Below are 13,036 nucleotides of genomic sequence, written 5' to 3'. Positions count from 1 at the left end.
AGAGAACAATACAAGGACTTTAAACAGTACGGATCCTTAAAGTCCCGTCCAATCTTTGTGATGAAACCGAGCTGCCGGTTTGCTTTTGAAATTACATTCGAATGATTCTGATTAAAACATAGCTTGGTCTCGAGAACGACGCCCAGGTCATTAGCATGTTCAACTCTCTTAAGTACTTGACCATCAATATTATATTCGAACAATATAGGCTGCTCAAAATTACTTATGAATATAGGCCAGTCTTCTGGATTGCCGCTAACTACGGGCAGGTCCTTTCCCAATACCTGTCTCGCGGCAATTTGCGTTTGTGTCAGGGTTCGTACTGAGGAGACGGGATCCACTGGGTCTTCGGGAATCGGGTTAACACCAAGGTTCTGCTGATTTCCACCTGATCTTCCAGTTTCCTGTCTGTGTAGCCAATTTTCGACCTTTTGCTTGGAATTCACAACCGAATGACCTCCATTGTTTGCTTCTTCCATTCGATGCTCGGAATTAATAACAGAGCCTCCATTACTTGCTTCTGCCAGCTGCCGAATAACCACCTGTCGCTTCTCTAGCGATTCTTTTCTAATTTGCTGCTGTTTACGCCTTAGCTCCATTTCCTCCTTCAGTTTGCGCTCGCGAAGGCGTTTGGCTTCCTCTAACTGACGTTCTTCTTCTTGTAACATCCGCTGCCTAAAGGCTTCATCTTCCAATAAAGATTCTTCTTGTAGTTTTTGCTCTTCTTCGAGGAGTTTTAATTGTTCCCTAAATGCTGCAGCCCGCACGCTGGAAGATACGCTTCCGGGCGGGCCAGGGTTCTTCTTGCTATTCCTAGACCCGGCCTTTGAACCTGCCTTAGATCCTTTGGGCGCTCGTGTCTCGTCGACCGGCACTTTCAGTTGGCCCTTACCGGATTTCACTTCCTTCACTTGCTTCAAACATTGCTTGCATACGTATGCAGCATCCGGCAGCCGGATTTGAGCATCCACACCTGCACATCCAAAATGTTCCCAGCGCTCGCATTTGTCACACTGGACCATCTCATCCTCGGCCGAGTCCACCCGTTTACAGGACTGGCAGTTTTGTGGGGAATTGTTCTCTGCCATACTTCCGATCCCTAACAAATTTCTAAAAGAAATGTTGGGTTAGGTTCACCAACTCCGATTGAGCAACACGTTTTTCTGTGTGTGAGCTTTTAGCTGCAACCAAACCTTTATTTTAGAATAATCAATTATAATTTTTAGATTTACAACTTACAAATTTGGTGTTCTGTCTCTAGAAGTGGAGTGGCTTGAATCGTAATATCCACTAAGCTGCTATTATCCGTACTATATTTAAGTTAAGTAACAATCATTAGCACTAAGCATTATTTAGGTTTTATCAATTTGTACTCACACTAGGTTTTAATTTAGATTTAGCATATGCACGGTATAACTAGGTTTAATGAGCAATATAATATAGGTTTAATGTAAATATCGAATAGAAAATCACTGTTAATCAGTGTAAATTTGTAGAATGGAATCTGTAGGTTTCAACTCGTGACTTTTCTGTCTTCTACGATTTGTCTCTCACATACAAACCGATCGTGACGTTATCACTCGGCGACGTTATCACTTTTGACATCTGCACTGTTATCAGTAGCGTTACTACGATGAGGGGTCCCGTCGTTACAGCTGACAGTTCGATGGAAGGTCATAATCTGACATTTAGCCGTGCTGACGATGAGCCAGTTCTTGCGACACCAATTGACGAAAGTGTCAAGCAACTTTTGCAAATTTCGGCAATCTTCAATGGATCGAACAGCGAGATATAGCTTCAAATCGTCCGCGTATATCAACTTACATCCATCGCCCAAAAGTAAAGCGACGTCATTAAAATATAGCGAGAAAAGCAATGGGTCCATATTGCTGCCTTGTGGTACCCCCGATCTATTTGTAAATGGGGAGGAGAGACTTGAATTGAGCTGCACGCGTAGCGTTCGATCACTTAAATAAGAATATAACCACTCAACAAAGTGTTGCGATGCGCCAAGTCTGGAAAGTTTACGTAAAAGTATTCGATGATCTATTCGGCTAAACGCGGGCTACAAATCTGTGTAAATTAAGTCAACTTGAGCCTTCCGCTCTAGATGCGAGATGCAAGTCGATGTGAAATCCAGAAGATTCGTACAAACAGAACGACCTGGCATAAATCCGTGCTGATCGAAGGAAATATAGCTTTTTGTACGAGCAAGAACAGCAGTGCTCACAATTATCTCAAACAGCTTACACGACGCTGCGAGGCTAGTTATGCCACGAAAATTTCTTATATTTTGCCGGTCACCAGATTTGAAAACTGGGAACATATAAGACTGTTTCCAAATCCCCGGGTACTTTCTTTGCTCAAACGACCTGTTGAATATTCGACATAGCGGTTCCGCCACTACAGATGCACAGCGTAAAAAAACAATTTCTGGAATCCCGTCCGGGCCAGCGGAAAACGAAGCTTTTAGTTTTTTTGTGGCGAGAACTATCATATCCGTAGTGATTTCTAAGGTGTCGAAATCAACTAAGTGAAATGATTGAATTTATTCAAATTTTAAATAACGAGGAACAGGAGCCTTAAGACATTATAGATCGGACTCGATTATCCGGGTGAAAAAAAAATTTGTAAATAAGTTTTTTGAAATGTGTTCACGTTCAAAACGTGTTTAACATCATAAAAAAAATTTTTTTTCACCCGGATAATCGAGTTCGACCTGTATTTCAAAAAGAACATGCCGAAATCGCAGTATGAAATACGAAAAGGGAACTGGTGGATCAATTGAGGGTTAAGCACGAATCGCTCCTGCTATACAATATAACTGCTAAACAATTCTGTGCTGAAAATCGAATGAGTGTCAATTATTATCATTATATACGATTGAAGATCAGCTTGGGCGTCTTTTTCTCAGCTTTAGTTACGATTCCAAATTAGTTAAGAGTTATTTACGATAATTTTCGTACATTGATCATGTACGATTTAGTGATAGCTGGGGAGTCATTTTATATAAATTGACAGTCTTTCGTTGTAATTATACCTTCAAAGTGATACTAGATTTACTGTTAAAAGTTATAAGCAGAAATGTGAAAATTACGTGACACGATTTTCTCCGAAACCACACAACCGATTCCAACGATCTTAGTACCAAATGAAAGCTCTTACTATTAAACTTTATGCCAATTGTTATTGAAAACAAACAAGTGGTTTGAAAGTTAACCTTAAAAAACCAGTTTTGACAAGGTTCAAATGATCGCCTGTTTCTCAGAGATGGCCAAACCGATTTATGCGCTGTTAGTTTCATTTGGCAGGTAATATAGCCGGATAGATCACAATTGAATGGCTTTTTGATTGGACGTTTAATTTGAAAGTTATGAGCAATCAAATACACCACTCCAAAATTAACAATAATTTATAATGATTTTAACCAAGATAATGTACCAAATTTCAATTATTTTAATATCAAACGAGGGGTTTTGACACTACAAATATATATGCAAAATTTCATAAGAATTGCTTTTACCGGTGAAAAGATATTAACCCTCGAACACTCGCGCCAACTTTTGTAACACGGTTACTTGCGCGCACAATAGCCCAAAACCGAACGTGCGCACTAGAGTTTTGACTAGGAAAACTTGGTTTTAAGTTTATCGAACCTTTGGAAGAGTTTCTTGGAATTGAAAGCTCTATCGTCTGGTAGAATTTGAATTTTGATTAATCCCCGTAAAAGTGAAATAAAAAAATATTTTTCTTCAGGTACAATATAACACATTGATGTGTTCTGCAAATTTTTAGAGCATATTATTACAAGAAATTTTGCTGAAGACAGTAACCTTCTATCTCTTCAGCGAAGATAGAAAAATCTTATTTAGTGTATATGAATTTGTAAGATCAGTTTTTCTATTTTAGTTCTTTTTGTAATTGTTGTATGACTTTTTCATGTATTACAAAGCTGTACAAATAATAAAAATACACAACTTTGCTGAATATAGTGTATCTCTTGGTTTGCTTATTTAGGAACTGTAGAACTTTGATTATAAAAAATACCCTGATTTTGACTCCGAAATACTCGACTACCAACAGACGGATACATTTTAAACATTTTACATTTGCTGGTAGTTTATTTTTTTTTTTTTTTGCATGCAGACACCATTTTCCCATATGAAGAAATGAGAGAAAATTCCAGTTGGGGCCAATTGCGGTACATCTCACATGCTGCTTGCTTCGTTTCTATGATGTCGGTTTATGCTGATCTATTTTCCTAACAATTTAAAGTATTACTGCATTGAATAATTCTGACATTTTGCTCATAACCATTTTATTGAAGAATATACGTTAGTATATACGTAATATACGATTTGTAACTTTATAACAATATGGCATTCAAAAACCTACACATGTTGTACAAAATACAACAGCGTGAGTAACCGAAGGTTAATAAAAATTGATGAAATTTATTCAAGAAAACTTTATTGTTGTTAATCAAATAGAATGGTATTACAAGAAATTATGCATTGTTCAAAAAGCTATAAACTAGACCTTTACTACGCAATGTATATGTTGAAGAATAATATTTCTTCTTACAACTTACTTTTACTTGCACTTACCCTTATTATTAACAACTTACTCAGCAATTTCATGAGAAAAGGAACTATCAAAATTTATAAGTGCTTCTATTTGGTTAAAATTTTGTAAATTTATTCAATTTCCAAAAATTTTATGTTGACCAAACGTGTCGATTTCTATCTCAAATAGCAAGTAAGACCGTATAACAAAGGTTCCTTTCACCACTAGGTGGATTAAATCAGGTTTTAGTTTAAGTACTTACTAGTAACAGAAAATTTCAAAAAGTGGATTAGTAAATGCCAGTCTTCTGATTTTTGTCTGCCTGATTGCGTATAGTGCTTTCGCTGATAAGTGCGCTCGTGTGTTATCGTGGAAAAAAGTATCTTTCTACCGCCAGATTTGTTAGATATAATTGTGTAGATAGAAGGTAGCATGTTTGTGTTTGGATTTTGACTTCCACTTCTGTTCTGTGACTCAATCAATCAATCTATCTAATGAATCCTGATCCTGATGTTTACTAGAGCTAATCTCCAATGCACATCTTGTCTGTATTAATATTGACTATGTATAATACTAACCACTTTGCTAGCTTTGAGATACCATGCTGGTCAAACAAACCAGTCGTCGTATGTTCAAATCTCGACTGGGCACTGCTGCTAGATTGAGTCAGTAGGATTATTGCACTAGCGCCGTAATTGTCCTGTACTCTAACAACCGTCTGCGAAATCTGTCGATTAAGAAGAATCTAATCTTAGAAAGATGTTTAAGACCAAGGCTTATTCATGGAGTATCTCCAGGTATGAACACGTGCAAGCGCAAGGTTGGGACTTAGGAAAGGTAGAGCTATGTAGTGGGCTTCTTGCTTCTTCCCAGTTGCCTTCCCCATTTCATACCAGGTGCACTTGGATGATTCTTTATCGACAGACTTCGCAGCCGGTTGTTAGAGTACAGAACAATTACGGGGCTAATCAACGATCTTACTGACTCTATATAGCAAGCACCGCCTAGTCGAGATTCTAACATATGACGACTGGCTTGTTAGACCAGTTGGCTTGATCATACCTCGAAGCTAACCGGGCGGTTGCACTTTGATGATGCTTATGTTGAAAAACTAGTTTTCCACCCGTTTCCGCATATCGCCCATCACTATGAAAGCTGTACCCAACCCAAGCTGTTATTACAGCTCTGGTAAATGTTATGTCCATCTCTGAACGTACATGCACGCTTCTTGCAGAACTTAAATGACGGTTGCAGTAGTTATTGCATGTTGTAACCAGCATAAGTGGAATGCTTAGACACATTCTTCCTCGCGAAATAATACTTTACGGTTGTTCCAGAAGGGGCATAAGAAAGGTAAAGCACAAGATATAGGCAGGCGCAAGTTTGCACTTTGCGAATTCTACACAACATCGTTAAGGTGTTGTCTTTAGAAGGTTATCTCAAACTTACCTCAAACTTCAATCCTTCAATACATTGGAGAGCACTCAAATGCTCCCATAGTATTTCCAATCTATAGTCCGTTTTCGTCGAATTACAGTAGAAATAACTAGACCATTTTCCTCATTGCTGTACTAAGACACTCAAAGAAATAACCAATTGTTATAAAATTTTGTTAATTCAGTGATTTTACTATTATCTATTTCTATTATTGAAAACATTAAACAGTTTTTAAATATTGCAGGTATGCACAAAAAATCATTGGAAGCCGCTGAAACACTGAAAAACTCAGAAGACAATAGTGATCGAGAAGAAACACGAACAGAAGCCAGTGACATCAGTGCGGGGTCAAGTTTGAACAATCATGGAATGTCTCCTGTAAAATCTCCAGGACTAGTTCCACTGGGGAGTACGAATATAGGAAGCAGCACTAATAACAGTAATAACCAAAGTTCCAGTCCTGATGGCAGTAACGTTCATAATGCTCATCATAGTTCAAATACTTCAACGAATGCGATGTCGCATCTGTCGCCAACGTCAGTTCATTCTCCAATCAATAGCTCTTCAACCACGTCGATATCTCCTCCTCCAGCAACATCCGCGCGACAGCGAACATCTCCATTAGTAGCGTTAACTGGTCAGGTTCAATCCGGTACGCTAACAAATCTGCATCACCATCACTCTCATTCGACGCATCATCATAGTCCTGTAGACAACAAAGAATTTAAGCTTACTAGTAGTAGTCCAACTGGAAATAGTTACCACCCTGAAAACGACCCTGAAGCGTTTAGGTGGGTTGACTACCGAGATCCTGTTTCGTATATACGGTGATTTGAATTTGTTTTTACCATTCTTCACTCTTTCTCACTGCAACTAGTCATGGTCTATTTTCGTAAATATGATCAGTCAGTCACCAAGTACGAAGTCTAATGATACATCTTTTTTCAAACTGTTGATGCCATAGAAGGGGCAAGATTGTGTTGAAATTCGTGTACTTTAAGTAAAATTAGGTTTCATTGTAACTTGAAATTGTTGTTAATTGAACAATTTAGTATATATTGACAGATTTTAAATCAATTCAATTGCTAAATCGTGTGTATAATAAGCTTAAGAACACAAATGTATGCTTTTTTGACATAATCTCACCCCGGATTACGATACTAATGATGGTTTGTATCTTGAGTTTTCAGATCGTGCTTAAACGTTATGTTACTGACATAAATATAAGGTTACATATAGTTTGATTTTTGGCCCTAACTCCATTGATTTTTATGTAACTACAGCAGCTCCTCGAATAAGGCGGTGGGTGGTGTTACACGCCCACTGCATTTTCAGTTTCATTTTAATCAATTTAGTTACTATTTGGTGGTTAACAGGTCTATGATGTGTAGATAGACAGTTGAGAAATCGTGATGAGCGTACAGCACCACCCATCGCCTTATTCAGGGGATTCCTGTAATCTCAAACAAACATAAGATTAAAAACTAGGTACCATTTTAAGTCTCGGTAATACTGTCCACGGAGGTTCCGGGTTCTGCAGCCAGCCAGGTAAGTATTCCCACTGCACTATAGCCAATAACGAACCAAAAAAACAGACGCAATTAAGATACGATCTGCAGGTTGATAAAATATAGGTGATCTTATATAAAATTTTCCGGGGAAATTCGTGGTGTCACCTGCTTCAAACACAACACGCTTAACACGCTTCAAACGCTTTTTGAAGTCGTTACATGCGGCACGCACTACTTCCATCGGAATGTCATCCCATATCTTGTTGATAACTAACTTAACTTCTTAAACTTAAATTCATCCAAACTATGATATTTATAATCCTTGAGCCTCTGCTACATGTATTACCATATACAAAAATCTAGAGGATCGAATTAGAAGAACTCGGAGGCCATTCCTTTTTCGATATGAAATCCGTTAGATTGGCTTTGCACCACGTCTGCATAAGCTTTGCAGTATGGGATGGAGGTCCATCCTGTTGAAAGCAGTAATATTCTTCACCATACATTCCTCGAACGTAAGACATCAAATTTTGTTCTAAGACCATTTCTAGATAGTATTTTGCATTAATTTTCCCACCCTTTTCAATAAAAATAAGAGGAAGTTTCCCTTTGTTTTAAATGCCTCCTCATATCATGACCGCTGATGAATTATGGTATCGTGGAACATTCCGTTTGTGCATTGGAATGCCTATGATTGAAACTGACCACAACCGACTATTTTGAGTATGATGCGGGGTTTGAAGAACAAAAAAGCTTCTCATCAGAAAAGATCGCTTCGGAATCACCGTGCCGACGAAGCAGCAGTTTGCATCTTTCCTGCCTATTTTATTTTGTTGCTCTCATTAATCCATGGATTTTACCTATTTTGAATGCTTCCATATCCAGATCCATTTTAAAAATTCGATTAAGAGATTCTCTGTTGATATTCAGCTGAACTGTCATTTTCCGTGCGGACCGGTCGCAACTGCGACGAATTCACTCTCGAAGAATATTTTTAAGATCTGCAAATCTAACGCTTAGTCTCCTTCCAGTTTTGACGGTTTTCAACAGGTCCCATCTCGAAAAAATTTTTTACTGTATAGTATGTAAATCCTTTTTTTATTCCGAGATGTTTGAGGCACGAAAAATAATGCTGCATTAGCACCGTTTGGGAAATTATTTATTATCAACGACCGTAACTCGAAAATTGGCACGTGCACAACGAACGAGATACAATACGAAAATAAAACCACGTCAAGTAAGCCTTAGGTCAAATCTTCCGACAAAAAAAAAGACTTAAGTCATGATGACATACACACATATTATTAGTTTGATTGTATAAATTGTATGGTGACCGGACGAGAGCCATACATACGATAGCCATACGGACGGTTGCCATACGTAAGAATGCCATATGGACGAATGCCATAATGTATGATTGCCATAATGGACGGGAGCCATACAGACGGATGCCATAATGTATGTTTGCCATGATGGACGAAAATAATGTACATAACGTACGTTTGTCATAATCCATATATTCAACGTTTCCTAGAAGATTCAGGGCGAGCCGGCCGCAGACAACGGCGAGTGTTCGCTGGTGACCCGCCGTCGGAGGCACCGGGCAGTACCCCCCCCCCCCACCACAGAAGTCACATCTGTTAGGTCTATTCGTTTTCCTAGGTTTACCGTCCTCTAGCTAGTTTTCCCTAGTCCTCGCATCAAGATATTCTTTATAAAATGAAAAGCGGCAAAGCCGTTTTTTTAACTGAATCAATTAGGCCTCTCGACTTGGTCGCAAACAAAAAATATGAATCTATACGTCTGTAATGGCTCCCGTCTATTATGGCAAACATACATTATTGCATTCGTCTGTATGGTAATCGTACGTATGGCAACCGTCCGTATGGCAAACGTATATATGGCTGATGGGGTGTCGTCCAATTATATAGGCCGTTGCTAGCATAAAATGATTTTTGTTCAAATATATATGTGTCAGACTGTACATGTGAAAGTGCAGGGAACCCATACTATTTTCATAGATGTTACAGGAAAACATATGGTATCGTGTTAATAGGGCAAGGCAAACAATAAGGGGATCATAAGGGAGCTTTATTCAATAATAATATTTAGGGGGCATAGTACTTTTTCAACATAAAAAAATTGAAATTTTTTTTATTAATTATTTCGAAAGATTAACATTTTGACCATATGTGTTTCAAGTCATTTCAATGAATTCCAAAAATTGACAAAGTTACAGCTATTTGTACCGCGCATGTCTGGAGCGGTTACACGGCGAATAAAAAGTTCAACGTCGTTTTTCTCGAAACCAGGTTTTGAAAGTCGGTACCATAAATATCTCAAGAACGGCTTAAGCAATTCTCATGAGTCTTTTTTTGTTTTAAAGCCAACAAAATTATCTAGTGTTTGACCCATCCTTTTTTTGATATTACTATTTTTGTATTTTTTAGATATGTTTAAAGTCAATTTTTTCGACTAAAAACCTTACTTTTATGTTTGAATGTCCGCCATTTTGTTATGCGTTCGAATTTAAAAAAAGGATGGGTCAAATACGAGATAATTTAATATATTTTCATGTCGTTTTAGAATTTTTCAAATTTGGATAAGACCCCCAGCGCCAATCCATGGTACCGCAAATCATGTTTTTTTCGAACGATCATGTTCAAGGAGCCGTAGGGGAGAGGGGAAGAGGTTCACATATGTAAACAAAATTGTAAATATTAGTATAAAGTGCAATGTTTGGAATGCAAAAAACCCGAATCGATTCGCTTTTCGTGTTATCGAGAATAAAATATTTGAAATTAGGCAAAAAATATGGTGTAAAAAGTACTATGCCCCCTTAAAACGAATACCCTAGAGTCGCTTTTTACGCGGTGCGCGGATTCACGCTGTTTTACATAAGTGTCGAAATTTATGTGGAACTTATCCGCGTAAAAGGAAACTTGCGTGTATACAGTTTATCAAAGATGAATAAATAATAGTACAAAGTAAAATAAAATGGAGAACCGTTTTAATTCAAACTTAGAACAGTCTCAAACTTCGAACACTTCAGAATAAAATGCTCGTTAGTATCGCTAATTTGATAAAATATTCTGCTTGTTATACACCATCGTGTTCATTAGAATATCCCCTATCCGGTGAGGTATAACGTTGAACTATAGAACACCTTATAAGAAATCAGCAGGCGCAGGAAAAAAAGTGAGAACTCAGATTTTAACTTGGTTCGTTTACTCTTAGCGTTTCGTATAAAAATAAAAAATGTTTTTTCGTTTGCATTATTTGACCAGTTTTAGAACGTTTACCTTCCCATTTCGCGATTACTAGATAAATGCAAGGTATGTATTTACTGAAGCATTGTTGAAACACAATATTTATTGCATTATTTCAAAGATATAAGATAAATTAAAGCGTTCCAAGTTTGAATCACGTTTTGAGGAGTGATTCAAACTTCGAACAGCCACGAATAATCTTAGGCTTTTCCCGTTTTTCCTTTCGGAAAATGAACTGTTTTGATTGTAAAGCTATAAAAAGTCACTTTGCATTTGTGGTACGTGCAGATCGAAAATATTAGCAATTAACTACAGAAGTGCAGATTGTAACTAATTGTTATGTGAAGAATTTAAATCACACTATTAGGTGGATTTAAAAAGACAGTGTTTAGAAAAAGGATATAATTTCACTCATTTAAGTTGAGTGGCACTAAAAACATTAACATTTATAAAAATAATACTAGTCTTCGACGTCTGAGACAGAAAAATTTAACCCTCGAATGCCGACCATGAAAGTGTTCGAAGTTTGAATCAAAACCGAACTGTAGCTTTTTAGTGTTTTTCAATGTTAAACTAGATTTTATTTCCATTTTGAACATTTTCCCGAAAAAATGATTAAATTGTCATGCTGTTAATCCATTTGAAAGGGTAAAATAACAAAAAAGTCGAACATTTTCCTTCGCACAAAGTTTCAGCATAGCTTAAGTGTTCGAAGTTTGAATCAAAACGGTATATGTGGGTAAAATTAAAACAAAATCACGAGAAATCGTTCGAATGAAATATAATTGATTTATGTGAGTTTTCATCAGTCAATATCCAATAAATAATTAAATTTTTCCTTCTGATATATGTGCATTATTTAAACTTGTTACGACCAAAGTTTTAACTTAACAATAGGAGATGCTTGATAAGCTAAAACAAAACAAATAATTAAAATAACATATTAGGCTTACTTGCTAACAAGGCCGTGTGGCTCACCCGAATTCCCAAAATCGCAATTGCAATCAGGAAGCCGGGAACCACGCAGCATCGCATCTCCTAAGCTACTCAGCAGAGTATCACCAGGTATGGCCACGTGAGGCGCTAGGTAGCGTATTGAGAAGGCAAGAGTGGAAAATTTTTCATAAGATCACCTATATTTTATCAGCTTGCAGGCCATATCTTAATTGCGTCTGTTTTTTTACCCATAGTGCACTGCTGCGATCCAGAATATCTCCCGCAAAAGGAATCACATATTGCCAATATATTGTTATGCAATGGACTTACTGCGTAAAAACGTACCGAGAATCTTTGAAATCACATTTCCCGAGCCACAGCCGCAGCGGTTGTTTTTTTTTTTGTTTTTGTAGTAACATGGTTTAATATTTGTATCTATTTTTTATCAATTACCATAAGATGTGCACTTGAAATAACATAGAGAAGATGGCGCCAAACATGCAAAAATTCATGGAGTTTTGCGCTTGTTGTAACTGAATTGAGCCTCTAATAAAAATCGAATACTTCTGAAATAAAAGATGTTGCTTGTTGTGATGTGACTGATCTACGTAATACCAAAAATTGACAAATGCGATCTATGCGTAAATACTACATTTATAATAATAATAAAAATAACAATATTTATTGCAGGAATAATTCCATTGCTTGTCTGCGAGCAAAAGCTCAAGAACACCAAGCCAGGCTACTAAACAGCGGTCTTCTGCTTCAAGTTCGTTCACTGGCAGGTTTACAAAATCCAGTGCATCACAATAGTATGTCTGAAATTAGTGGCGTTGGGAACGGTGGTGCCAACAATATCCACCATTGTGACCCAAACGGAAATAACCTGCTTCTTGCAAGTTCCTCCCACTCTTCATCCCAGGAAAATCTAAATGTAGCAGCCATAGAGCGGCAGCGCTCGGAGGCCAATAGTAGCAATGGATCCGCTATTTCTGTAAAAGGCCGAAGTAACAGTCCAAATGTTGCTACCTTTTGACATTAGAACAACTGGTGTTGATCTTTCCCACCATGCTATCACCGATGTAGCGCAATAGGCTTAGTCATTAGATGATAAGTTTCATAATCCAAATGTCTATATAAAAGCCTAGAGGCAAGACAGTTTTTATCTGAGTTAGCCTTTTCACCTGAATATTACAAATATTAATCATGCTAATCTAATTGCTTCGGAAAAATAGCGGGCTACCAAAACTTAGCTAAAGAAGAATAATTTGAATTTTTAAATCAAGTTCATATTTGCTATAAATAAACAAAAATTAT

At 37.4% G+C, this 13,036-nt stretch overlaps 1 protein-coding gene across 1 annotated transcript in view; it reads left to right on the top strand.

Moving 5' to 3' along the window:
- Positions 1–12,755, top strand: part of LOC128734502 (visual system homeobox 2-like) — a 235,965-nt gene extending 223,210 nt beyond the window's left edge. The window contains exons 6-7 of the mRNA XM_053828736.1: positions 6,248–6,830; positions 12,410–12,755. Of these exons, the coding sequence (XP_053684711.1) occupies positions 6,248–6,830; positions 12,410–12,755 (929 nt within the window). The remainder of the gene's footprint in view (positions 1–6,247; positions 6,831–12,409) is intronic.
- The last annotated feature ends 281 nt before the right edge of the window (positions 12,756–13,036 follow it).

Source organism: Sabethes cyaneus, chromosome 2 (genome assembly GCF_943734655.1).
Source record: "Sabethes cyaneus chromosome 2, idSabCyanKW18_F2, whole genome shotgun sequence".
Lineage (NCBI taxonomy): Eukaryota > Metazoa > Arthropoda > Insecta > Diptera > Culicidae > Sabethes > Sabethes cyaneus.
This window is presented reverse-complemented; position numbering and strand designations above follow the sequence as displayed.